General features: G+C 45.1%; 1 protein-coding gene across 5 annotated transcripts in view; it reads right to left on the bottom strand.

Annotated features, from left to right (window-relative positions):
* Positions 1 to 26,105, bottom strand: part of HIPK3 (homeodomain interacting protein kinase 3) — a 580,167-nt gene that overhangs the window by 238,750 nt on the left and 315,312 nt on the right. For all 5 annotated transcript variants that reach the window (XM_078680871.1, XM_078680870.1, XM_078680873.1 and 2 more), the window contains 2 exons: positions 23,365 to 23,451; positions 11,892 to 12,076 (listed from right to left, as the gene is read on the bottom strand). In XM_078680871.1, the coding sequence (XP_078536997.1) occupies positions 11,892 to 12,076; positions 23,365 to 23,451 (272 nt within the window). The remainder of the gene's footprint in view (positions 1 to 11,891; positions 12,077 to 23,364; positions 23,452 to 26,105) is intronic.

Raw genomic sequence — 26,105 nt, 5'->3', positions numbered from 1 at the left:
TGCGGGCTCCCTGAAAGCTTCCTTCCCCTGAGCCAAGACGCTCTCGAGCATCGGGAGGAACTGGCTCCTCGTTTGTGTTGGGAGCAATGTTTCCAGAAGGAAGTCTGCTTTCTGCTTCTCTTCGTCGAGCTTGAGCTTGAAAGCTGCTGCGGCAGATTGTATCACCGCGTTGTAGGCCCCGATGTCGTCCGGCGGCGAGGGCCTCGAGGGGTAGGTGTCGACCACCTCCTCCGGGCTGTCGGTGTCGACATCGATGTAATCTACCTCCTGAAGGTCATAGGGCGCCGACTCTGTGTCTGTCCTGCCCTCATCTTCCTCCCCATAGCTGTAGCTCTCGTGGGGATTCTCGTACTCCTCCTGGTCGTCGAACACCTCGACGTCCTGGTCTTGCTCGGTGACTTCGGCGACCTCTTCTTCTTCCTCCTCGACCGCCTCCAGCACTGGTGGCTTGGTCTTGTGAGGGATCGTGAAGGCCTTCATCCTTGCGTCGAAATCTTTTTTCCGCTGCATGAAGTTCTCCATTTCTGCCTCGAGGCGCCTTCTTTTCTTTTCCATCTCGGCCGCGTGTTCCGCGTCGGATGGTTCCGCCGCTCTCTTCGACGGATGGCTCGTCGCCGTGCCTCTCGGAGTCGAAGTTTTCGACGTCGAACCGGATATCGGGTCTCTGGTCGTCGTCGACAGTTTCGGGTCTTTCTCCCTCGTCGATCGATCCTTTTCGGGGACGATTTTCGACGTCTTCTGCTGATCAGCAGCTCTCGGCGCCGGGGACTCCTTCTCTGAGGATCCGCTGGGCCTGGGAGTAGTCGCGGACGCCGCCTTTTTTGGCGTCGGCGCTTTCGGGGTCTTGCCCTCGATTTTTCGAGACTCAGAGTCTCTCGGGTTCTTGGGGGCCGAAGAGTCTCCTACCTTGTCAGAAGTCTTCGTGTAATCGGTCTCTACGACCGTGTAGCTGTCGTCTTCGGCGGCAGCGTTGTCTTCTTCCTCGGAGGACATCCCCAGCTCGTAGAGCGACGGGGTCGGGGCCTTCCCCTGCAGGGCGGCGTGTGCTACCCTCTGCCTCTCTCTCACACGAAGGGTCTTCGGGGTGAAGGCGGAACAGGCGTTGCAGTCTCCGCTTTCGTGGTCCACCGGTAGGCAAAGGTTGCATACCGGGTGCTGGTCCTTCTGCGCGTACTTGTGGTGGCAGTTACGGCAGAACTTGAACGGCGTGTTGTCCATCCTCGAGCGTCCAGGGCCTCTCTGGTCGCGTGTTCGTCGACGGTCGTCGAAGATCTGGATGGAAAACGCCTTATCTTTGCTTGTCTTTCGTCGGTGAAGTCCCCTGGAGTCTTCAGATGACTTCTCCTCGTCTTTTCTGTATTTTCTTTCTTCTTTCTCCAAAAATGTCTGGAGCCCAAACGGGAACGATCCAGACCCGACCGCGGAAAAAAAGAATCTGAAGATGGCGCCCAAGAGTGGGAGCTTCCGCAGGAAGCATGCCGACGTCACCGGAAATACACCCAAAGGGGGTGTGACGCCGACGCCCACCTGGGCAAAGAGAAAAAAAAAAAAAAAAACAAAGAAAAGACTACGAATCCGGACCCAACCACAAGACCGCGGAATAATGCACAGCATAGTGAATCCAGAAAGATTCACGCTGCAAAACACATTCTTTCAATTGTTTACAGGAGATACACCAGTGCTAGATCCAGGATCCAACACGGAGTAAGAAAAAGTAACAATAACTTTTCTTACCTGCTAAGTGAATTTCCTCCCAATGGATAACATTGGTGATTCAATGTGAAAAAGTTTCTAAGTGTCACTTTTAAAATACAATAATATTCTTTAAAAAACACTACTGTAACCAAAACGCTTTCACTTAACTGTTTACAGGCGATGTCCCAGGACTGAATCTAGGATACAGTCCTGTGGTTAGAAAAGTAATCTATAAAGTAACTAATTGCATTTATCGACAAATTCCCATTGAGCTCAATGTTGCATTGTGTTTGAAATTGTGTTGCCTATTGCAACAACTAACTATTGTAATCAAAAAGTCTATTGCCTATTTGAAAAGTATTTAACTAAAGTAACTCATCCTGAGAAAGTATCTTTTGATACCTTGTTGGTTCTAAAATAAAACTATATATTTTGATACAAAACAATTGGCCTAGAGTTCAGTTCTTGAGTGTGTGAGACCATTTGCTGACTGGGTGTGTACAACAAATGCTTTACACTGTCCTCTGATACTGCCTTACTGCTCGACCAAGCTACCACTCTAAAATACTAAAAGTCTCGTCAGGGCCTTGCTTAAGTCCCAATAGAATTTTAAAGAAATAAAAGTCACTGTAGTCAAGGGTAGAGGGTTAAAACTGTTCGGTTAGAATGTCTCAACAGACACCAGCTATTAGTGAACATAATACCATGGACCTGGTTGAGGAGCTCGACCTCACACCTTACTTACACTTGTCTTTCAAGGAATTGGGGTCCTTATGCAAACTTAAAAAAATAACAATAGTCCGGCATCTAACAAAACAAGGGCTCGAGGAGCTCCTGGCTGATTATGCTAAAGGCCAACCCTCTGAACATGGTGATGACCAGTAAGAAGGGGAAGGGGTGATAGAGGAGGAATTGGGGTCCTAATGCAAACTTAAAACAATAACAATGGGCCTGCATCCAACAAAACAAGGGCTCGGGGAGCCGATAACTCACTTTTCTTCCATAGGGTAACATTGACTGGTTTCAATTGGAAATTCTTCTAAGTGTGGAGTTTTGAAACTTTAAAATATTCATCTAAAATCAGCTGAACTAATTCAGATTTACTCACCCTGTTATCAGGAGAGAATCCAGTGCTGCATCATTTAGCCCAGTACTGACTCTGAAAAGTAATTTTAACCGTACTTACCAGTAACTTGAATTTCCTTCCATAGGAATCCATTGTCTGGTTTTCACCAGAAAAGTTTCTAAGTGTCGATTTTCAAAAACTACAAATATTCCTTAAAAATCGCCAGTATGACTTAAACACATTCTTTCAATTGTTTACAGGAGATACACCAGTGCTAGATCCAGGATCCAACACGGAGTAAGAAAAAGTAACAATAACTTTTCTTACCTGCTAAGTGAATTTCCTCCCAATGGATAACATTGGTGATTCAATGTGAAAAAGTTTTTAAGTGTCCACTTTTAAAATACAATAATATTCCATAAAAATCACTACTGTAACCAAAACGCTTTCACTTAACTGTTTACAGGAGATGTCCCAGGACTGAATCTAGGATACAGTCCTGTGGTTAAAAAAGTAATCTATAAAGTAACTAATTGCATTTATCGACAAATTCCCATTGAGCTCAATGTTGCATTGTGTTTGAAATTGTGTTGCCTATTGCAACAACTAACTATTGTAATCAAAAAGTCTATTGCCTATTTGAAAAGTATTTAACTAAAGTAACTCATTCTGAGAAAGCATCTTTTGATACCTTGTTGGTTCTAAAATAAAACTCTATATTTTGATACAAAACAATTGGCCTAGAGTTCAGTTCTTGAGTGTGTGAGACCATTTGCTGACAGTGTGTACAACAAATGCTTTACACTGTCCTCTGATACTGCCTTACTGCTCGACCAAGCTACCACTCTAAAATACTAAAAGTCTTGTCAGGGCCTTGCTTAAGTCCCAATAGAATTTTAAAGAAATAAAAGTCACTGTAGTCAAGGGTAGAGGGTTAAAACTGTTCGGTTAGAATGTCTCAACAGACACCAGCTATTAGTGAACATAATAGCATGGACCTGGTTGAGGAGCTCGACCTCACACCTTACTTACACTTGTCTTTCAAGGAATTGGGGTCCTTATGCAAACTTAAAAAAATAACAATGGGCTGGCATCTAACAAAACAAGGGCTCGAGGAGCGCCTGGCTGATGATGCTAAAGGCCAACCCTCTGAACATGGTGATGACCAGTCAGAAGGGGTGATAGAGGAGGAGGATAATTACCCCCCCCCCCCCTCCAATCATCCCACATACCCTTTACTCCAAGAATCAATCTCTGGAATCCTAGGCCTCACACAGGTGGACCAGGTCCCAGGGAAAACATTGGGAATAGCCCCAATGAGGAGGACAGCTTTTTAGCAAAGCTGGCCAAAGGATTAGACCTAGAGTCCAGACTCCTGGCTCTAGAAAAAGAAAGGAAAGAGATGGGGTTTGCACCCATTAATGGTGGCAGCAATACTAAAGATAAGGATAGGGAGGAAACTTCTGATCCTAAAATCCCCAAAGGGATTGTCCCTAAATTTGAAGAAGGTGAAGACATCACCAAGTGGTACACAGCCTTTGAGAGGGCTTGTGAAATAAGAGTAAAGAAACCTCTCTGGGGGGCACTCCTTGTGGGAACTGTACTCTGGTAACTGCAGAGACAAGCTTCTGACCCTCTCTGGGCCAGATGCGGGGTCCTATGATCTCATGAAGAGCACTCTGAGGGATTTGGAATCACCACTGACAAGTACAGAATTAGATTAAGGGGGGCTCACAAAACCCAGACAGAGTCCTGGATTGACTTCGTGGACTACTCAGTAAAGACACTCGATGGTTGGTTAGATCGACATAGTGTGCATGATTTTACTGGACTTTACAATTTGTTTATGAAGGAACATATATTAATTGCACAAATGAAAATCTGCATCATTATTTGGTAGACCTAGGTCTAATTTCTCCCCAAGAATTGGAAGGCAGACTATTGGGTCAAGACAAGGGTGACAAGGACAACTACTGGGTGTGACCAGAAGAAGGTAGTTACAAAACCTCCCCAGGGGAAAGGTGGTGAGAATCCCCTAGATAAAAAGGCTGAGTCTTCCAAAGGGTCCCAAAAACCTGTACAGGTGGGTGGATCCCAAACTACTCCCTATGTACATCAGCCCTACAGGGGGAAGTACTTTGATCTCTTAAAGGCCTAATCTAACAACTGTAAAAACTTGGGACATTTAACTGTAGATAAATCTTGCCCCCACAAGGCCCCTAAGGCACCCACTACAGCTACGTCTGGGGCAGGAAGTCTACAGATGGGATCAGAAGAGTGCCCTGAGCAAATCTGGATGCACACTGAAGCCAGTCTAGTTTCAATGGGAGAAGTTGAGTTTGCCACTGTAGCTGTGCTGGCCACCCAACTTAAAGAAGTATTTGCAATACCCTTGGGTAAATGGGACTAGGATAGAAGCTCTGAGGAATACAGGGCCCAGTGTCACTATGGTGAGAAATACAGTGGTTTCCCCTGAGCAATACTTGATTGGGAAAACGTAACCAGTCACCAGTGCTGACAGTGTTACCACTAATCATCCAATGGCTATGGTGACATTAGGCGGGGGAGGGGGGTTACTTGCCTGAATCAGGTAGTGGTCTCTCAGAAATTACCAGCTGACTGCCTGCTTGGCAATGACCTAGAAACCTCAGTAGGTTTGGAGCCTGAAAGTATGGGCCAACCCACCAAGAGAAAAGGTAAGAAGTCTGGGGAACCAGCTTCTGTACAGCCAGCCCCCCAGGACCCCTCTCCTCAGAGAGAGGACTTTGAACCCCTAGAGGGAACTGAGCCCATGGAGTTTGAGCCTTACCAGGTAGAACTCTTGGGCCCAGGGGGACCCACTAGGGAAGAGCTGTGCCAGGCTCTCTTGAAAGCCTGAGGCAGCAAGCTGTTCCAGAAGCACAGGGAGTTGTCAGTGGTACCCACAGAGCTTATTGGGAAGAGGGATTACTGTATGCTGAGGCAAGAAGCCCCACACCTGGAGCCACCAGGAGAGTGGTAGTGCCACAGAAATACAGGGAGTTCCTCCTAACTTTGGCTCATGACATCCCCCTAGCTGGACATCTGGGGCAAACAAAAACTTGGGAAAGGCTAGTTAGTCACTTCCACTGGCCCCAGATGCACCAAAAGGTGAAGGAGTTTGTTAGCTCCTGTGTTACCGGTCAGGCCAGTGGCAAGACAGGTGGCCACCCAAAGCCCCTCTGATACCACTGCCAGTGGTGGGGGTTCCCTTTGAACGGGTAGGTGTGGACATTGTGGGTTCACTTGAACCTCCCACAGCCTCAGGGAACAAATTAATTCTAGTAGTAGTGGATCATGCTACTAGGTACCCTGAAGCAATTCCACTTAGGACTACTACAGCACCGGCAGAAGCCAAGGCCCTTCTGGGTGTATTCACCAGGGTAGGGTTTCCGAAGGAGGTGGTTTCAGACTGAGGTTCCAACTCCATGTCTGCTTACCTGAAGCACATGTGGAAGGAGTGTGGAGTGCAGTACAAGTTTACTACCCCATATCATCCACAAACCAATGCTCTTGTTGAAATGATCATGGGAATCCCCGAAAAGCTCAAGAGGAGATGGGATGTCCTGTTGCCATGCCTGCTTTTTGCTTACAGGGAAGTGCCACAGAAGGGAGTAGGGATTTCCCCCTTTGAACTTCTGTTTGGTCATCCAGTGAGGGGACCACTTTGTCTTCTGAAAAGAGGGTTGGGAGAGGCCTCGCCAAGAACCCAAGCAAGACATTGTGGACTATGTGCTTGGCCTAAGGTCCAGATGGCTGAGTACATGGAAAAGCCATCTAACAATCTTGAGGCCAGCCAGGAGCTTCAGAAGCACTGGTATGACCAAAAAGCTGCACTGGTTGAATTTCAACCTGGGCAACAGGTGTGGGTTTAGGAGCCAGTGGCACCAAGGGCTCTCCAAGACAGATTTAGTGGCCCTTACCCTATCCTAGAAAAGAAAAGTGGGGTCACTTACTTAGTTGGCCTGGGTACAAGCAGGACATCCAAAAGGGTTAACCATGTGATCCGCCTGAGCTCTACAATGACTGGGCTGACATCACCATGCTTATGGTGATGGTGACTGATGAGGACCAGGAAGCAGAGAGTGAACCTCTCCCTGCTCTACTCTTCTACAGCCCAAAAGATGGGTCAGTAGATGGAGTTGTCTTTTCAGACACCCTCTCTGCCAAACAGCAGACTAACTGCAAGCAAGTCTTGCAACAGTATGCTAGTCTCTTTTCCCTGAACCCCTGTTCTGACAAACTGGTGTACCTAGGATGTGAACAATGGTGACAGTTCACCTGTCAAAAACAGGATCTATCCCCAGTCAGACCAATTCAAGGAAAGCATCAAAGCTGAAGTCAGCAAGATGCTGGAGTTAGGGGTTATTGAACCCTCTGAGAGCCCCTGGGCTAGCCCAGTGGTTCTAGTCCCTAAACCACATCCACAGGGTGGAAAGAGAGAAATGAGTTTTTGTGTGGACTATAGGGGGCTCAACTCTGTCACCAAGACAGATGCTCACCCTATTCCAAGAGCAGATGAACTGATAGACAAATTGGGGGGCAGCCACATTTCTCAATACCTTTGACTTAACTGCAGGGTACTGTCAGATTGGCATGGCCCCAGGAGCAAAAGAGAAAACAGCATGCTCCACACCTGATAGGCACTATCAGTTTACTGTAATGCCTTTTGGGTTAAAGAAGGCCTCTGCAACCTTCCAGAGGTTGGTGAATCAAGTCATGACTGGGTTGGAATCCTTTAGTGCAGTTTATCTTGATATTGCTGTCTATAGCTCCACCTGGTAGGATCACCTGATCCACCTCGGGAAGGTTTTACAAGCCCTGCAATCTGCAGGCCTAACTATCAAGGCATCCAAATGCCAGATAGGGCAGGGCACTGTGGTGTACTTGGGCCACCTTGTAGGTGGAGGCCAGGTACAGCCCTTACAGCCCAAGCTCCAGGCCATCCTGGACAGTGCAGCTCCAACAACCCAGACCAAAGTCAGGGTATTCCTTGGCTTGACTGGGTATTGCAGGAGGTTTGTGAAGGGATATGGGTCCATTGTGACTCCCCTCACAGAACTCAACTCCAAGAAGATGCCCAAGAAAATCAACTGGACTGCTGGTTGCCAAACGGCTTTTGACACCCTAAAAGAAGCAATGTGGTCAGCATCAATTCTAAAAGCACCAGATTATGCCAAGCAGTTCTTAGTGGTGACTGATGCCTCTGAGCTAGGGATAGGAGCGGTCCTATCCGAGACCAATGATGAAGGCCAAGCATGAGGCTACTTCCCAGAGAGCAGCGTTGGAGTGCCATTGAGAGGAGGCCTTTGCTGTGGTTTGGACCCTGAAGAAGAAGTTGAGGTTAACTGTAGGTTAGGTGGATGTGGTGTGATTAATGAAAATGTATATAAATTATTTTAAGAGAACACGTAAAAAGGCATACATCCTGCCACCTAATGAGCCTCAAGGAAAAGGGCTAGAGATGAGGGAACTGGGGTTGGCACAAAGTCACCGACACCTTGGGGAGCCTTGTTTGCTATGGTAGGCAGTCTTTTTCCTGGCCTCTTGTCTGGAGTACAAGGGGAAAGACACCTAGATAGAGAAGAACGATAGTATGGCTTCCCATAGTATGGTGTTTGGTGGGTTTATAGATGTGAAAAAGCTGCAGCTGGCAACAGACTCTATAGAAGAACATCCCTTAGCCCCATGTTAGACAAAAGAACACCTGTCGATATTACAGCACCCTTAAAGAGAAAGCTGGATTGGTGTCCGACAATCTACTGTAAGCTTCATCTACATGCCTTCCAAAAAGAGGTTTGCAGCGACAAGATTGTCCAAAATCAATGCTGCTTTTTGTTGCCGAGTGAAGCGAGGCGTAGCCATCCTTGTTGCTGTAAGAGCCACAGCACCTGCCAACAGCTAGGGCTGTGCAAGTCTAAGCACCAACTAACATGGCTGTGAGGATCATTTCACCTTGCAAGAAAATGTGAAAAGCTTAATCCTTTTCTTCTGGACCAGAACAAGATGATGGCACAGGGCCATGTCTGCCCACATCTGGTGATCACTACGGCCGAATATGGCTGTAGACTTTTCATCTATGATGCGCGACAATGCTGGTGTGGAAAATCTCTCTTAAAAGTGTTCCTCTTGTGGCCTTCACATTCTGGTGGAGCCAAACAAGGACAGGAAAGGTTCATGAAGCAGTGTCTTGCAGAATGTATTATGGATGTCCAGTAATGTAGGCTGTGTGCTGCTGCTAGCCATGTGATTTTGTCAAGCACAGGAACATTCGCTGCAATGGAGGCCAGTTTCTGCATTATTATGATCCCTTCCTTACAAATATAATCTATTTGCGGGATTTCTTTAGGTGGCTTCTTGAAGTTGTGGAGGACACAGTATGTTTCAGTGATCAATATATATAGATAGGTCAAAAGGTCACAATACATGTGGAAAATTAGTACGGTTTGGTGAACATTATCTGCGCCATCTTGCCTTTTCCCCTGATGCCACACTTTTGTCGTGCGTGCCCGCCATTTTAAAATGCCTTGATCAGAACAACCCTTTTTGCATGCCACTGGCCCCCGACATAGCCCTTCGCCCTCACCAAGCCTGCACGCTGACCAGCCCCCCCCCCCCCTGCTCGCACCTGCCTTGAATCATAAACCCCTCTTCAGCGCGGCTCTGCCTCAGAACCTCATCCTGTTCCCAGCGCAACACCTCCCTTCTTCCCCTTTCATGGTCCCCGGCCCTTTGATGCAAACCCCTTTTTCCCCGTGTGCCCGTTTGTCTTCCTCGTTCCCAGGCCGACACCCAGCTCTGCCGATACTATTCCTTGCCCCTCCCCGTACAATAGAAAGCTTCCCTCATCAAAGGACCCCCGAGTTGACCAAAGCCCCCACCCCATGAGATCCGATCGAACCACGCATTCCATGAATTGGCGGAATATCCAGCTGCGCAATAATCATCACCTGTTGTGACCAGGGTGGGGACTTCTACTGTAAATGTGTGTGGGAACGGGCCCGGAGGGGGGATTCCGGGAATGTCTTTCCGTGCATCAAAGCATTGCCATGAGTTTGTAAACTGTAATAAAACCGCAAAACCCTGTATATAAGGGGCCAGGCCTCAGAAATAAGTTAGAGCACCCCAGAACGATACCTGCTGTCTGTTTTGCTGTGTTCTCCTCCGGAGAGAATAAAACCCTGTTTCCTGCCTTCCAGTCTCCAGCGCCTGCCTCTTCATTAGTTAAATACCTTGTGGGTTCAAGAGGCGACACCGCCGGGCAATACTTAAGGATCTTATATTCTGATTGGTGGTGTCACCCTTTTACATACATCCCTACCAAGAAGCATCAGGTGAGGAGAGGGGGACGTGGTAAGGAGTAAGCATGTGGCAGGGTGGACAAACAGGTTGGCAAATTCGGTGCCAGGGCTACATAGTAGTGGTCCTCGTCTGCTGCAGCCCATGTCCATTCAATAAGTTGCTCTGCCTCTTCGCTCTAATGCAGTAAATTGGTCTCTGGTTACAAAAAGCTCAAGTGCTATTCGTTTTGATGGAGGTGGAGGCAAAGGAAGGTAGCAAGGCTGGTCCTCCTTGAATCATACCCCCAGTTGGTGTCAGTTTTTAAGGGGACCTATTGCAGTAGTCTTACAAAAGCAATGTAAGTAATTGAGGTCTACAGGGACTCTAGCATATACACTAAAACTATAAGCCCCATAGGGATTTCTCTTCCTCCTCATAAAATCTGCACCTATCCTCTTCCAGTCAGTCATGTCCATATTGTCATTTTCCTCATCCTACTGGCATTTAACTTTTAACAGAATAGGACAAAGGGGCCACCACAAATGGCCCATCCTCCAGAGACTAAGCTTCAGTCTCCGTGATCTTCATAGTATGTTACGGAGGTATTCTGCAGGAGGACACACTTTCAAGAGCCAAGGTACACTTGCCAGTTGCCAGACATAAGGATACAGTACTTCCTTTTGGTACCGTTGACAGTGCTGATGCCATTAACAAAGGTGTGATCCTCAACAGCAGATGTTCAGCTGCAGATGATGTAGCACATGCCAACAAGGCATCAACGACAGAGCACGGATGGAGTCTTGAAATCAAATGGGCTTGAAGGAGCTGCTTGGTTGTGAAGTATCTCATTTCATGCGCTTGATGACGCTATTTAGCAGCCCATCAGATTTTTGGGGGCCTTATAGGGAGGTTTCTCCGAAGTAGATGTTAGATTCTCTTCAGACCTTGTCCTGCAAGCCAGTCAATTCTCCAGTCAATTCTCCTTTAGGTAAGGTTTCAGTGACTGTTCATCTTCTAAAGATGTGCCCTGAGAGGATTCCCCATTAGAAGAGACTTGGTTATTCAATTGTTTCTTCTGCAACCTTCTATATTTGATCTTTATGATCATTTAAACTACATGACACTTCCTGCACATTGGGTTTGTGCTGTGGCAAAGACATTTAAAGCAATTGACAAGTGTACTGTCCACAGTCAGCCTTTTTTTCAAAGACAAGTTACATGAACTGAACAGGCTTTCTACTATGATAGAGCCATTTCCTTGTGCAAAACGCCTTCCTGCTTGCCACTGTACCAAGCTCCAGAGGCACAACAGGTACAGCAAAAAAGATCTTAGCTAAGCTTATATTTCATTGCACTAAGAGCATGTCACACGGAAGGACTCTAGCATCTGAATCTATGAAAGATCCAACAATGGAGAAGCATGTTTTTCTTCACTGAGTTGATCTTTCTTAGGCAGACTTTGCTTCGGGCTCTTATGACAACTCTGGAATTCTGTTTTACTTCAAGATAAAGCCTGATATATAAACAGGTTGCAAAGTTTTATGTTGTTGAAAAATCTTAATCAGTGATTTGAATTGCCTAATCCTGGGCCTAAATGATTTTCCAGATCTATTCCATTGGGAGCCATGTGACCAAAGTAGCATGATTCCTAGTGTGATTCACAAGTACACTTACGTTTTTACAAATAAAAAAGCATCACAATATTTATCTTTCCCAAAATGCAACTATAAAGAATACATCAGGAAAGAATAGGATGAATCATTGCTCCATCCGAGTCAAAGGTCTGAAGCAATAAATGAAGCTCAGATTTAAAGAAAATCCACAAACTTACTGGTTGCTCTGAGGGAAATCTAAAAGGTGCTTCATGGTAACAAATGGGTGATTCAATGTTTCAGCTGGAGTGATTCTTAGTTCAGCATCAATCAATAACATTTTCCTCAACAGATTAACAAATTCTCTTCTATCAGCCTTCTCTGCCATCGAGTCACTTCCATCTAAATCCAACACCATATTCACCTGTTTATAAAAAAACGAAAAGTAATGGTCAAAATGTCTGTAAACTGCCCACATTACCAACAAATTCAACTGGTAACTTTATATAGTAACACCATCATTTTAAGGTAAAGGAGGGCATGTGGGAATACATGCGTGTGTAACGTGAGAGTAAATTTTAGTTTCCAATTCAAGTTTACCTGCTACATGTATAGCTCCAGCTGCAGATTTCAAATTACTACTGTCCAATACTTTACACAGACAGGAACCTGGAACTTCTAGACAACCTGTTCCCCACTTTCAAAGAGCACCTCTCCAATCCTCGGACATCCACTCATATCACCTCCAGTACTATCACCCCCGTCTTCACAGCCCCCACCCACAACCCTTCTAACCTAGCTCAGCACAAGAACGACACGCACCTCACCTCTACCCCCAGCACCCCAGTCAATCACCCACCTGCTGTAACCACCCCACACTCCGCAATCACAGACACAGATCTCTCCCCCTCATACACCAGACGACCCCCCACCCCCCCTACCAACCCTCGGACCCCCACTCATACCACTCCCATTCCTTTCATTCCTTTCACCCCCTGCAACACAGCCCCCTCCCACAACCCGCCTAACCTAGTTCAACACCAGAACGACACGCACGACAAATCCCACCCTTTATCCCCCCCACTCTCAGTCCCCTAGTTCAACACCAGAACGACACGCACAACGACAAATCACACCCTTTATCCCCCCCCATTCTCAGTCCCCAATACCACCTTCTAACTAATCACGCAGAGGACACCACATCTATTAATTTAACTCCCCCTCCCCACAACCGGAACATCTCCAATCCCATCTCCCCCCCACTCTCAGCCCCCATTACCTTACCTGCTCCCCCATCACCACTAAAATAAACTCAACCTCCACCCGGCCCTCTCTGCCTACCACCAATGCCCTCACCCACACTACCAACCTCCGCTCTACTTCATCCACACCCACCATCCCCAACACCAACACCCATCCCACCCTGGACAAGATTATGGCCACCCTCCTCCAGCTCAAAGAAGACATTCACACCGTCAAAGAACTACTCTGCACACACCCCAGACACTCCTCACTCACCACAACCCTCCCTCCCAGCATGTTCGCCACCCTTCCGGATGACGCTCCCACTCTACACCCCCCACACTGGACCAAGATCCCTATCTACAATCGCAACACTCGCCCCCGTCGCCCATGCAACCCTCTCTCGCACTCTCCCACTCTACACCCCCCACACTGGACCAAGATCCCTGTCTACAATCGCAACACTCGCCCCCGTCGCCCATGCAACCCTCTCTCGGACCTAGACATACTCACCCTCCTCCGCTCCTACGACCCAGCTCCCCTAATCCACACATCCACCACACACCTCTTCATTCCCACGATACACTCAAACCCCCGCAGACCCCCCACACTAAACAGAATCTCAATCCCTAATAACCTTAGAAAAGTCCCCCTCTCTCTAGAACCCTCTACCTCCCTCGACACACCCCGTCTCAAATGCACTCTCCTCAACTGCAGATCGGCCTCTAGACACTCCTCCGCCATCGCTGATCTCATCTTGACATTGGACCTTGACCTAATCATCATGACTGAAACCTGGCTAAAAGAGTCCTCTATACCTATAATGGACATTCTGGTTCCCCCCCCCCCCCCCAACTACCACATCATTAGACTTGACAGGTCTGGCAAAATAGGTAGTGGAATTGCATGCATATACAGGAACAACCTCTCTGTTCTGAAAGTCACCTCCCCTTCCTTACCCTCCCCAACTTCCTTTGAATACATCTGCCTCGATATTATCAGTGAGGGCAAACCGATATGCTCTCTTCACGGCATTTACCACCCACCTGGGGACAATCTCACCTTCGCCCAGCAAATCATGGATATGATCTCAACCAATTCCGGACGACAGCTCACCCAAATATACCTTGGTGACTTCAATCTCCACTGGAATGATTACAATGACGCGGTGGTAAATAGTCTTAAAAACTTCCTCAACGCCCTTGACCTCACTCAAATATGCAACAGCCCGACCCACGAGAAAGGCTCTATCCTCGACCTTATCTCCAAAGAGGACTCTATCCAACTCGAGTCTATCCAACCCTGTGACTGGTCAGATCATCATATTGTCACATTCTTCATTAATGAAAAACTCAAACTCAACCCAGTCCAATCCTCCAAGCCTAAAATCTGGAAAAGAGACCTGAAAAAACTCAACCCAGGCTCCCTACCCCCTGGCAGCTGCAACCTCCTACTTCCTCCTACCGGCGTTACGGACGTCCAATCCTTGACTGACCACTATCTCAACGCCATGACCTCGATAATTAATGAGGCTGCACCCATGCAGCTAAAAAGAATCCCCGCTAAAATCTCCAATCCATGGTACGACGGGAGTCTTAATGAGGATAGACGAGCCATGCGAATGGCAGAGCGCACCTGGAGATCAGCTCCCTCTGCACTACACCTAAAAATCCTGAAGAATAAGAGAAACGCCTACTTCAGGAAAATAAAACGCTCAAAATCAGTCTTCTTTAGCCTCCAGCTCGACCAAGCAAAAAACCGTCCGAGAAAACTGTTTGAGCTAATCAGAACACAATCCAAGGAACAACCCCAACCACTCAGCACTATGCGCGAAGCACCCTCCTGTGAAGACTTCGCCGCTTTCTTTATTAAAAAAACTGACAACATAAAGAGCGATCTCCTCATTGATGCAAGCCTTTACGCTAAACCCCACTGCATAGCACACACTGAACCAAAAAACAATGCTACTTGGTCATCCTTTGGCACCTACACTGAAGAAGAAATTGGCAAACTGCTCAGCACATTGAAACCATCAAATCACCTCACGGACCCCCTCCCTGCTAACGCCGTCAAAGTCTTCACACCTCTGCTCCTTCCACTCTGGACTAAAATTATCAACAGCTCACTTCAACAAGGAACCATCCCTGACTCCCTCAAAGTAGGACAAGTCACGACCTTACTAAAGAAACCTACAGCCGACCCCTCTGATCTAAACAATTATCGTCCCATTACCAATATTCCCACTCTCGCCAAACTGTTGGAAAAACGCGCACAACTACAATTGACTAAACACATTGATGAGGGTTGAGGAGATCAAACTGATCAGGCTTCCGAGCAGGACACAGTACAGAAACTGCTATGACTCACATAATTGACGACGCCCTTCAAATCCTAGATCAAAACGATACCTGCCTCCTCATCCTTCTTGATCTCTCTTCAGCATTCGACACCGTCAAACATGATAATTTACTCGAACTATTAAACACAAGAATGGGTCTATCTGGGACTGTTCTCAAATGGTTCACTTCCTTTCTACACAACATGTCGAAGAAATTCAAGAGCAACAACTTGATGTCCTCGCCAATACCTGTTTCGCTAGGCGTCCCCCAAGGATCCTCCCTATCCCCAACTTTGTTCAACCTAGTTATGGAACCTCTCACCACCTTGCTACAAGCATCCAATGTACACTTTCACATGTACGCCGATGACACCCAACTATATCTCAAATTACAATCCCCCAAAGACATTTTGCTCCTGAACTCAACGATCAGAAGCACCCAATCCTGGCTTGCCGATAATCATCTCAAACTCAATGCTTTGAAAACAGAGTTCCTTCTGATCTCACCTCCCGCGAAGATCGCTACCACTCAAATTTGGCTTAAACACCTAACTGCACTCAATGTCCAACCCACCACCGTGGACTCAGCAAAATCTTTAGGCATAACACTCGACACCAATCTCAACATGCAGCAACATATCAGCAAGGCAACTAAGGGAGCGAACTACCAAATCAATACCCTGAAGAAACTTAAACCCTTCCTCCCAGCCAAAGACTTCCAAACTGCAGTACAAGCACTAGTCATCCCGCGAATAGAATACGGCAGCACCGCCCTCTGCGGTCTCCCCCTAACTACTACTGCACCCCTAAGAGCTTCTCTAAACGCTGCAGCGAGACTCATCACTGGTTCAAAAAAACACTCGCATATTTCCCCTGACCTGAAATCCCTGAATTGGCTGCCTTTTGAAGCCAGAATACATCTGAAAATCGCCTGCATGACACACAAGGCTGTACACTTGAGCTCACCCGGATACCTCAACCAGAAGCTGACAATTTCTGGCGGCTCTAGAAACACTAGAGGCACAAATAATCTTTTGCTAAAACCTCGAAGATTCAGGAAGGAAAAAACTTATAAACGCTCCTTCTCAGGAATGGCACCCAGGCTTTGGAACTCACTCCCTCCTGAAACCAGGCTCATCTCCTCCACTACACTTTTTAAGAAAGAAGTAAAGGCTATCCTCATGGCTAAATACACTTGAACTATTACTGTGGATTTGTTAAAGACTCTGCACCGACCTGTACTATCCGCTCAATCCCTGTGATTGTTTTATTACTTGTACTATTGTCTTACCTGATTGTCTTTGCTCCCACTTATTTGTACTATTAGCATTATTGATGTACCTGTTTTACTATGCTCCCCCATGTACCTACCTCACCCCACTTATTACCTGCAACCACGCTATGCCCAATGGACTGTTATCTACTCTACTGTTGGTATCCATGCTTTGTAAAGCGCTCTGATATCTGCAAAGATCTTGTTCGCGCTATATAAAACTTTCAAAATAAATAAACATAACCGAAGTTAAACATGTCACCGGAAATTAAAGCTAGAATGAAGGGCATTTAATCACAAAGCCTTTTGTAAAGTTAACTATGCTCTGATTTAAGAACCTGTATGTTTAAAATACAGCCTTTTTACTTTGCTGAACTGATAACTGTATTATGGGCCAACAATATAATTCTGGTAACAAACCATGTAGCAGAGTGTGTAAATGTCACTAGAACCATGAGATGGCTTTGATGACCATAACTTGTTAGTTATGTATTTACATTACATATTTAATTTGGTACATTTAAAAAGGAAACTGTATTTCCCTCAAGCAGGATGATGTTTATTGAAAATAATAAGTTGGTTACTTGTCAGTGCTTAATTTCAGCTGGTGGTTTCCGGTGCTCGGCACTGGCACTTTATATAGTCAACTCCAACGCTAATAGCGCGAACTAGACCCAAAGTTATTGAAGCGCTTTTCATGAGCACTTTAAGGACATAATTCAGTTTTGGTAGGTATGTAGAGATAAAGTGATTTGCCAAGAGTCACTGGATGTTGGGCCTATGCAGAGACTCTAATACGGTTCGACAGCTCCAAAACCAACAGCTGTGGCAGTTATGCCACATCCTCTCCCCACGTGTAGGGTTTCATGGTTAGACTTAGTTTTAGGCGGTGCTAAAAGGAGCAATGGGCAGGTGCAAGCTGCCTACTGACAAGAGCCCCAGCACTTTTTTTCCCCAAATTACTGACTGGACTATATTGTTGGTTAGATTAAGGAAAATAAAAACTTTAATTTATGTTATTTATAAGGAGTGTTGTATTGCCATTGAAATGCATTCCCCAATTGAACAGTGGCCACATCTACTGACCTGTAAGATGAGTGACTTAGTAAAGACCTCAAGTCCCATTTCCCTAAATAGTGTGATCATATTTTCACAAGTCAATGAAAAATCACCACACACTTAATGTAGTAGTGCCATACCTGTCACTTCTAAGATTACAAATGATGACAGAAGGGACAACCAGAAAGGTAGAATGTTTGATATAACTGGTAACTCCATGTGTGAAGTCATGAGCAGTGGATGGAGTGAGGGAGAGTTGAAATTGAAAATTTCAAATGCTTGAATCAGAAGAGGAAGCAGTATTGTAGTTAAATATATATCTATACAAGTAAAAGTACCCTGGAGGATGGTGGGTAACAGTTCAACACAACCATAAACAAAATAATTGCATATCTATAAAATGACTGCATAATTTAAAAATAAATAATGTATATTGAAAGAGACAATAATGCAGTATGCAACGTTGTGATCTGCATTAGCAAAGACATATCCATATCACTTATCTTTACAGAGGATCATCTTATTAGAACAAATGACACAAATACACTTGTGCTACAGCTGCATCGCTTCTATGAGTGTATTCTAGGCAGTAGTGCTTCTTGAACATGTAGGTGCTCTTCAACGTTGCAGCAGGGGATATCTTCTCCAGCTAGACGCCTGCAAAGAGCATCCGAGGTAGAAAACTGTCCCTGTGGAGTGCGCCTTTGCTGTAGTCCGTAAGAGACCAACAGCTAATGAGATTTTCTGAATTGCTTGGTACAATCGGAAAAATTGATACAGCACTTAATGTCCAAGGTGTGGAGAGACCTTTCCACTGAAGATTGCGGATTAGGATAGAAAGTGCACAATATATTAGGTTAATGGAGATGGAATTATGATGGAACCTAAGGGATGAACTTTAGGTTTGTCCTCAGAAGCACAGTCAGTGAAGCACAACAAGCATTCCTGTATTGTAAAAGCTTGAATTTCACGGACTCTTCTAGTAGATGTGAAAGCCAACCACAGAGCGGCCTTCCAGGTGAGAAATCGGAGATCTGCCCTGTGAATGGGATTAAATGGTACCATCATAAGCAGTGAGAGAACCACAATGAGATGCCATTCTGGGGGAAGACACATTACTAGAGGGAAAGCTCTGAACATTCCCTTCATGAATTATTTGACTAACCTACTCAGAGAGGGAGATTGAGAGGACCATCTGAATCTAAAGAGTAGATATGGCAGAATTTGATGGGGACGTTTTCAAGGGATGGAGATTTGATTGCTTGCACCATAAGCAGAACCTTTTCCATTTCAATCTGTATGTGTCTGTTTGTTAATTCGGCCCTCGCTTTGGCCAGAATGTCCCTGTACTGTAGGGAGAGATTTACTTTCCAGAATTCATGAGTCATGCATGTAACTGGAGAGTGGCTGAGTCCGGATCAGGATCAGTCTGTTGCTCCTCATCAGGTGGTTGTGGATCCTGGGCAGACAGAATGGGATTGGTCTCAGAGAACAGCAGATGCTCCGCAAACCAATACTGTCTGAGCCAACTGGGAGCTATTAGAATGCGTCAACAGCTCTCCATCTTGGTGAGGATCCTCCGTATGAGAGGGAAAGGGGGCAAGGGTATGCAAAAATCCCAACCCATCTAATTGAAAGGGCATTCCCCCCACACTCCTGGGGGTGGGTATCGACTGGTGTAAAACTGGCATTTGGCGTTCCAGTTTGTCATAAAAAGGTCCAGTGCTGGTTTGCTCCAGTATGAGAAAAACCTGTCCAACACCAGCTGAACCAATTCCCTCTCGTGACAACAGTCTGTGGTTATGCTGAGAGTGTCCGCCAAAGTGTTGTTCACTCCTGACACCTACTTGGCTTTTAAAGTTATGTCGTGGGCTGCCAGCCAATTCCAACAATCTTGAGCATCTGGAGAGAGACCCATTTTTCCGACGTCATCTCTTTCCATTGGGAAGGGTAGTTGGAGATATTCCTGCCCAAACAGGTGGAGGTAGCAGTTGTAGCGGGTACCTGGTCCCGGTCACTGTTTGCGGCCAGTGGAGCGACCCTCAGGGGGGGTTCTTATGGCATGCACCTTGCTTGTGGTAGACTGTAGAGGGTGGTTGGCAGTAGGCCTTTACTGGGAATAAGATTGATATTGTTGAGGTCACTGGTAGCCACCCCTGAAGGTGGAAAAACCTCTTCTAGCTCATCGAAAGGGCAACTTCTCGAGGTGCCAAGAGGTCTTAAGGATCCCAATGTCTTGCCGTCATAGGCCATGTCCAGTATTTTTGACTGGACCTCCGGTCTAAAATAGGTAGCCTAAAGCCACCCTTGTCTTGACGAAAGCCTGTGGAGGCAAAGTCAAGAGCACAGTCAATTTCTGAGGAAGTGCGTACAAAGCAAGCAGACTGCTGACATCTAGTGGTCATTGTGCTCCAGGATAGCTTGAGAGTTGGCTGCTCGGACCGGATGGCAGACATGAGGGAGAATCTCTTCCCTATATTGTCCAAGCGCCTGCCCTTCTTGTGTGGCAGGTCAGAGATGGGTGGCCCATGTGCCACTCGAGAGATGACTGATGAGGTAAGTAGGGGAATCATCAGTGGGATATTTTGTTGAGGCGGATGTTTCATTATTTGTATAATCTATAATGGGGAAAGACTTTCTGGCTTGAAAACAGTCTGACTGCTTGACAGAAGTTGGCAGATGAAATTGTACTGCAGCTCAGTCCATTCGATTTTGAACCCTCCACCCCCGCCCCCCCCCCTTTACCCCCTCCCAATGTCCTCTATGGGAGAGTCTGCAGGTTGAAGTTTCAGAGGGGATGGAGTAGAGACCATGTAATCATCCCATTTGTCTTGTGATGTCTTGGGACGGAGTAGAGACCATGTAATCATCCCATTTGTCTTGTGATTGTTGAGGATCAGAGATCTCTCCTCTCTCACCCTCTGAGACGAGTGGTCCTCACTTGGAGGTGATTTGATATTGGAAGCAGGTGTTGTCCTAGACATTATTAGTGGAGGTACACTTCTTGGTGTAGTTGGGTGGAAATGTTTACTGGTCCTGTGGAGGATCCAGAAATCTCCTCTTGTAATCCTGCCGTATAGCTTGCAGATCTTGCACTAGAGATGCAGTGATGTGCATTTCGTCATGTCTAGGCTGGGGACACAGGTGCTATTCTTCGAATTCATAATGCCACATTTTGACTGGCAAAATTGCTCTTCATCATCTAAGTCTTCCTTCTGGTATTGCACCTGGAGCTCCGAAGGACTGTGTGCATACTAAAAAATGCCAGTCATCTTCCGACTCCTCCACATCTAGTTAATGGCTAAGAAGTAAAGGTGAGAACGTGCTTGGAGAGTTCACTTCAGGTGTTAATGCAGTCTTGGTTAGGTTTGGTAATTTTATTCTTGTCGATGAAGTAAAAGCCAACTGGGGAATAGGCGGTAAGAATTCCGTTGTAGACTGTGCTTTCGTCGATGGTGCCTAAAGTGGAGCTGCCGTTGTGTCATGGTCAATGGCTTAACCGTCAACGGCATTCCTGTTGATGTGGTTGTTAATGCAAACTAATGATGGACGGAATGCTGACAATGCAAACATTCTCCCCAAGTCAAAAGATCTGGGTTAAATCCAGGTTGGTGATTGTTAATAGCTACTTAGACATTGGGCAAGCCAATGCAAATCCGCAGTCCAGAGCAATTTAGAGGAAGAGATCATCTTGGTTGACTAGATGGGATCATTAATCGCTGCCATAGTCTAAGATCTCAAAAAACATTTTCGTCGCCAAGACTAGTGAGTGTCATCATCGGTCTATCATCATGTCATCATCATCATCATCTATGTCGATGACATAGACTGTCATCGACAACTGCGTGCGGAGAGGATTTTAAGCCCTCGAAGGTTCTGAGGAGGGAAGACTGTTTTAGCTCAGATTTCTTTGCAGACAGAGTAGAAGGTTGGGAGGAGGCTGCCCCTGTGGAGATAACCTTAATTTTCTCCTTTCTTAGGGGTTCTTTATGGTGTGTCTTCAAGGCCTTTCTACTCCCATCAGAAGCCCCATGGTCAGAGGATCTTGACCTTTTGTGTTGTCAGTCAGAAGAATCGCTGTCCTCAGATGAGATAGAACTTTGGAATTTGGACTTCTGCAGCCTAAAAGTAGCCTTCTCTCTTGGTCTCTTAATGTCTTAGAAGAAAAAGTACGACAAATCTTGCATTCCTTTACCGGATGTTGAGGGTAGAGGCAGGATCTTAAGAGGCTTTTCTTAGAAGACTCAGACATTTAAGATGCAGAAAAGCAGAACTGCGCAGAGCTCAAGGAGACTCGCTTTACGCGAAGTGTAGTAGAAAACCTGAGGGACTTAGCCTCTGTTTGGAGTATTCTAGACCTGTTTGGTTATAGCTCAGGTTTGGTCCTTTTTTAAAAGGACATAGATAAGCTATTAAAGTCACTTTGCATTGAAATTATAGCCTATAGTACTATTACATACTGCTTTATTATGATAAAATGTGACTCCCACATCAACGACGGAGGAATAATTCAAGTATGTGAATATATGAAAGACTCAATACTGTAGAAAAGGCAAGTCACTACCTGAAGCAATCGCTTTGACACTTGAGACTATTTTAGATGTATATGTTGAGAACTTGGGCTCAGAGCTGAAGTGTACTCGACCAGTGGAAGCTGTGGTGAAAGTGACTTACGATGTGAAGACAAAACACAGTGCCTTACAATGTAAAAGCCTTCTCCAGATTAATTTCCCTAATAGTTGTGTATATAGCTAGTGGAATGTTAAGTAGGTTAAAACCTAGTACTCTACACCTTTTTCACCAGAGCCAAGGGATCCTATCAGTGCACTCTATAAATACACATTAATTAATTTATAGCAGTAGGAGAATGCATGTGAATCCATAGCCTAAAACAGAGTGTGGGTACATTTTGGGTGGGGGGAAGAACCTTGAAACGGTAAGAGATCACCGATATGTGTCTTGTGAGTCCGTTTAATAGCAGGCTGAAATCAAACAAATGCAATTCAACATAGAAAGAACTATCCAAGTTTTTTGTATGCTTGAATGTTTACTACTTAAGTGCAATAGCAGATGGGCAAAAGTTCACGCTTCAAATGTAAAATTTGGAAACATGAATTCGGAAGTGCGCATTAGGCAATGCTGTGTCTCCGAATCAACCTAACTGCGCGCCCATTGTCAAACTATATATGGAAAATATGCAACCAAAAAAAGTACTCCTTTCAAAATCAAGACATAGCACTGGCCTACCCGTTCGTTAAGTGGTATAATGATGAGGAAATATAAGGTGTTTTATCTGCAATTACCAATACTTCAGAGCGTCTGTGCAACACTTAATGCTTCAACTTATAGTACGAGCACAGAAGAAAAACTACGTGCACAAAAACTATGCTTCACACAATGTCGCTCACTTTGCTCACTCCCTACTGGTCTCCTCAAACCTCACTTTGTGGGCATACCTGGCAAATGCCCATCTTTGCTAGAGAATCGCCAGAACTTTAGATTAAGACATCTGTGATAACGGTACACCTATTCTACAACTTGGACTGTTTTAAACTATTTGGCAGCACCTCACAACACTGAAATGTATAAAGAGGCTAAAGAGACCTGTAAAAGAAAGTTACACATTTTGTATCCAGCAAGCACCATTCAGAATTCGATGTTCTACGAGGTCAATAGCTAAACCATAAAGAAAAGAAAAACATGCAGCATATACCATTCTAGTCAAATCAAATATGTGCCATGAAAAGCATTTCTGGCACCACAATATATTTAAAAAAAAGTTGTTTTTCTCATCACTCACGTGCACAATATCATCCAAACTGTTGAAGATGTACTTTCGAGCCTCTTTAGACTTCATCCCAGTCTCAGTCTCATGTTCTTCCAGTGTCTGGAAAGGAAAAAATAAACTTGATTTCTACAGTAAATATGTCAGGTTTCCTTTTGCTCTTATCAGCTGAAAATAGTCTTTAATGTTACAGATATGTGCAGAGACTTGAAATGTTGCACTTAAGCTCCATCGACAAAACCAAAACTCCTCGGCCTAACTGCACCTAATAAGTAGATGCAACAAAACCCCCAAAGTAAACTAAAGTTTTGTAGCTTTCAATCATTTTATCTCATATTAATCATTTACGCTTGAAGCCAGCAGGTGGCAGCAGAAACATAAGGATTCCTAGTTAGAAACACAACTGACTCCCGTCTCCAATTCACTGTGCATGCACATATACTATTTAGAGTGCTCTGTTTCCTAAAGAGCTATTTCAACTAACTCGCTTTAGGGATTTAGCATTGAAACATGTACAGGAAATACTGTATAGGTCCACAGAGTTGATCGTTACTAAGCAAATGAAAAAAACAATTACAGAAACTAAATGTTTCAGCATGTGGTTTCTCAAAAGTATAGTACAATACCCTAACGAAACCAGGATTGGCAAAGCCAATCGGTCTGGAATTAGCTGCCGACTTTTTGACTTTGCTAGTGCTTATGCGGTTTGTGAATGTTTTTTGTATGACGATACATTTGAAGAGAGGCAGGAAAGGGTAAGTAGCACTGCCTGTCGTACAATCGGTTGCTGGCGTGCTAAAACATCTACACAATGTTTGTGAAAGTGTGTGGTGTGGACAATGTAGCTCCTTTACATATGTCAGGTATGGGAATATTCCTAAAAAGGCAATGGTTGCAACCTTTTTGCGAGTAGTGTGCGCTCTGGGAGGAACAGGTAAAGAGGTTCAGGCCTTAACATAGCAAATCTTAATGCATTTTACTATCCATCTGGCTATGCCTGATTTAGATATAGGGTTGCCTTTGTGTGGTGGTGAAAAGGCGGCACAAAGTTGTATATAGAGATTCTGAAAGTTTTAGTTCTATCAATGTTGAATATAAGCGCTCTTTGGGCATCTAATGTATGAACAGTTTTGTCCGCAGCAGAATCAAGTTGAGAAAAAAAGACTGGCAATTTAATGGATTGGTTGAGGTGAAATTGAAAGACTAGGTAGCAATTTAGGATTGGTGCGGTAGAATGGTTCTTCTAAGGTTTAAGCCCGGAGCTAACTGACACGTTTGATTGAAGTTATGGCGACTAAAAATGCCACCTTCAAAGACAGGAATTAAAGAGGACTTGAGTATAGGGGCTCAAAAGGGGGACCCACGGGGCTTTTGAGTATTGCATTAAGGTTCCATGAAGATGCAGGAGGAATCCAGGGTGGAATAGCGCTATTAAGTAATTCCATTAAAGCTTTGGGAACTGGGATTTTTAAGAGCGAAATTTGTTATCGATTTTGGAGATAGGCAGCCATAGCAGCAAGATGTAAGCGAATAGAAGTGAATGCTAAACCAGCCTTTTGTAAGTGCAGTTGATAGCAGATGTTTTCAGGGCCGGACTGGGAACCACAACCGGCCTGGCTAGATGGCCTACTTGTTCATCTTTGAGCAGCACAGACACAATGCCAAGTTGTATTTGGAGCCGAGGCCCCATAAACCAACATCATGGGTGTCCGTCACAGACCTCTATCTGTCACAGTCACACTGTAAGCTTCAGGGGTGAAATTAGCTACACACTTTTAGAAAACTTGGGGGGAAAAGGTCTGTCACGAATGAAATGATTCAGAAAAGCTCCAGATCACTATAGAAGGCGGAGAAAGAAACAGACGCAAGTTGCTATGAAAATGTATGCAGTTAGAATTCTCTTTTAGAAGCCCCAGCGCTTTTTGAATGGTAATAAGAAATGTGTGATAAATCATAATAGTGACACTGACAAACAGGGAGGATTGTTTATGACATCAGTGAAGATTCTCAAGATGCAGAACTAGGATAACAAGCAACATTTCCTTCAGCATCGTAGGAACCTCATTGATGGTCATAATTGAGAGGATGTGGCTCAATTGGTAGAGTGGTCAACCTCAAAGCTGGGGAACAGGGTTCGAGTCTCGGCAGAGACACTCAACATCTTGTGATCTGGGCAAGTAACTTAATCTCCCAATGCCTAACAAAAATTAACATGTCCTTTTGTAAAGCAACTGGTGCTCATGCAGGGCACTCGGATACCTATGGGTCGAGCTCACACTATATAAAGCTCCCCTCCCCACCCAAAAAAAAAGGCAGACTAGCATGCATATCCCTAATTCAGTTATAAATAAAAAACAAGTTACTTACCTGTACACTGTGGTTCTCCGATATTGACATCTTTTATAGGCTCACATGCTTTAATCCGACGCCTCTTTGCTTAAGATATGTGGCTTTTAGCCTGCTATGTTCTCTATAAAATGTTTGTGAATTTGTATGCTTATTATTCTCTTCTTGGTTTACTGATGCTACAAGTTTACTTCATGGTGTGGCCATTTCTGTTCTCTTATTGTGTTTTTTTTTTACTGCTAACTAGTCGGATTCAAGCATGTGAATCTATCAAAGATTCAATACTGGAGAAAAAACAAGTTACCTGTACACTGTGGTTCTCTAGTATTGATATATTTTAAAGAATCACGTGACCCTCCCTCCTCCCCGATTAGCCTCAGCGTTTTATATACCTTTACACTTGTGCTTGA

This window comes from Lissotriton helveticus, chromosome 3_1, assembly GCF_964261635.1.
Source record: "Lissotriton helveticus chromosome 3_1, aLisHel1.1, whole genome shotgun sequence".
Taxonomy (NCBI): Eukaryota; Metazoa; Chordata; class Amphibia; order Caudata; family Salamandridae; genus Lissotriton; species Lissotriton helveticus.
The sequence above is the reverse complement of the archived record's forward strand: the minus strand, read 5'-3'. Positions and strand labels throughout refer to the sequence as shown.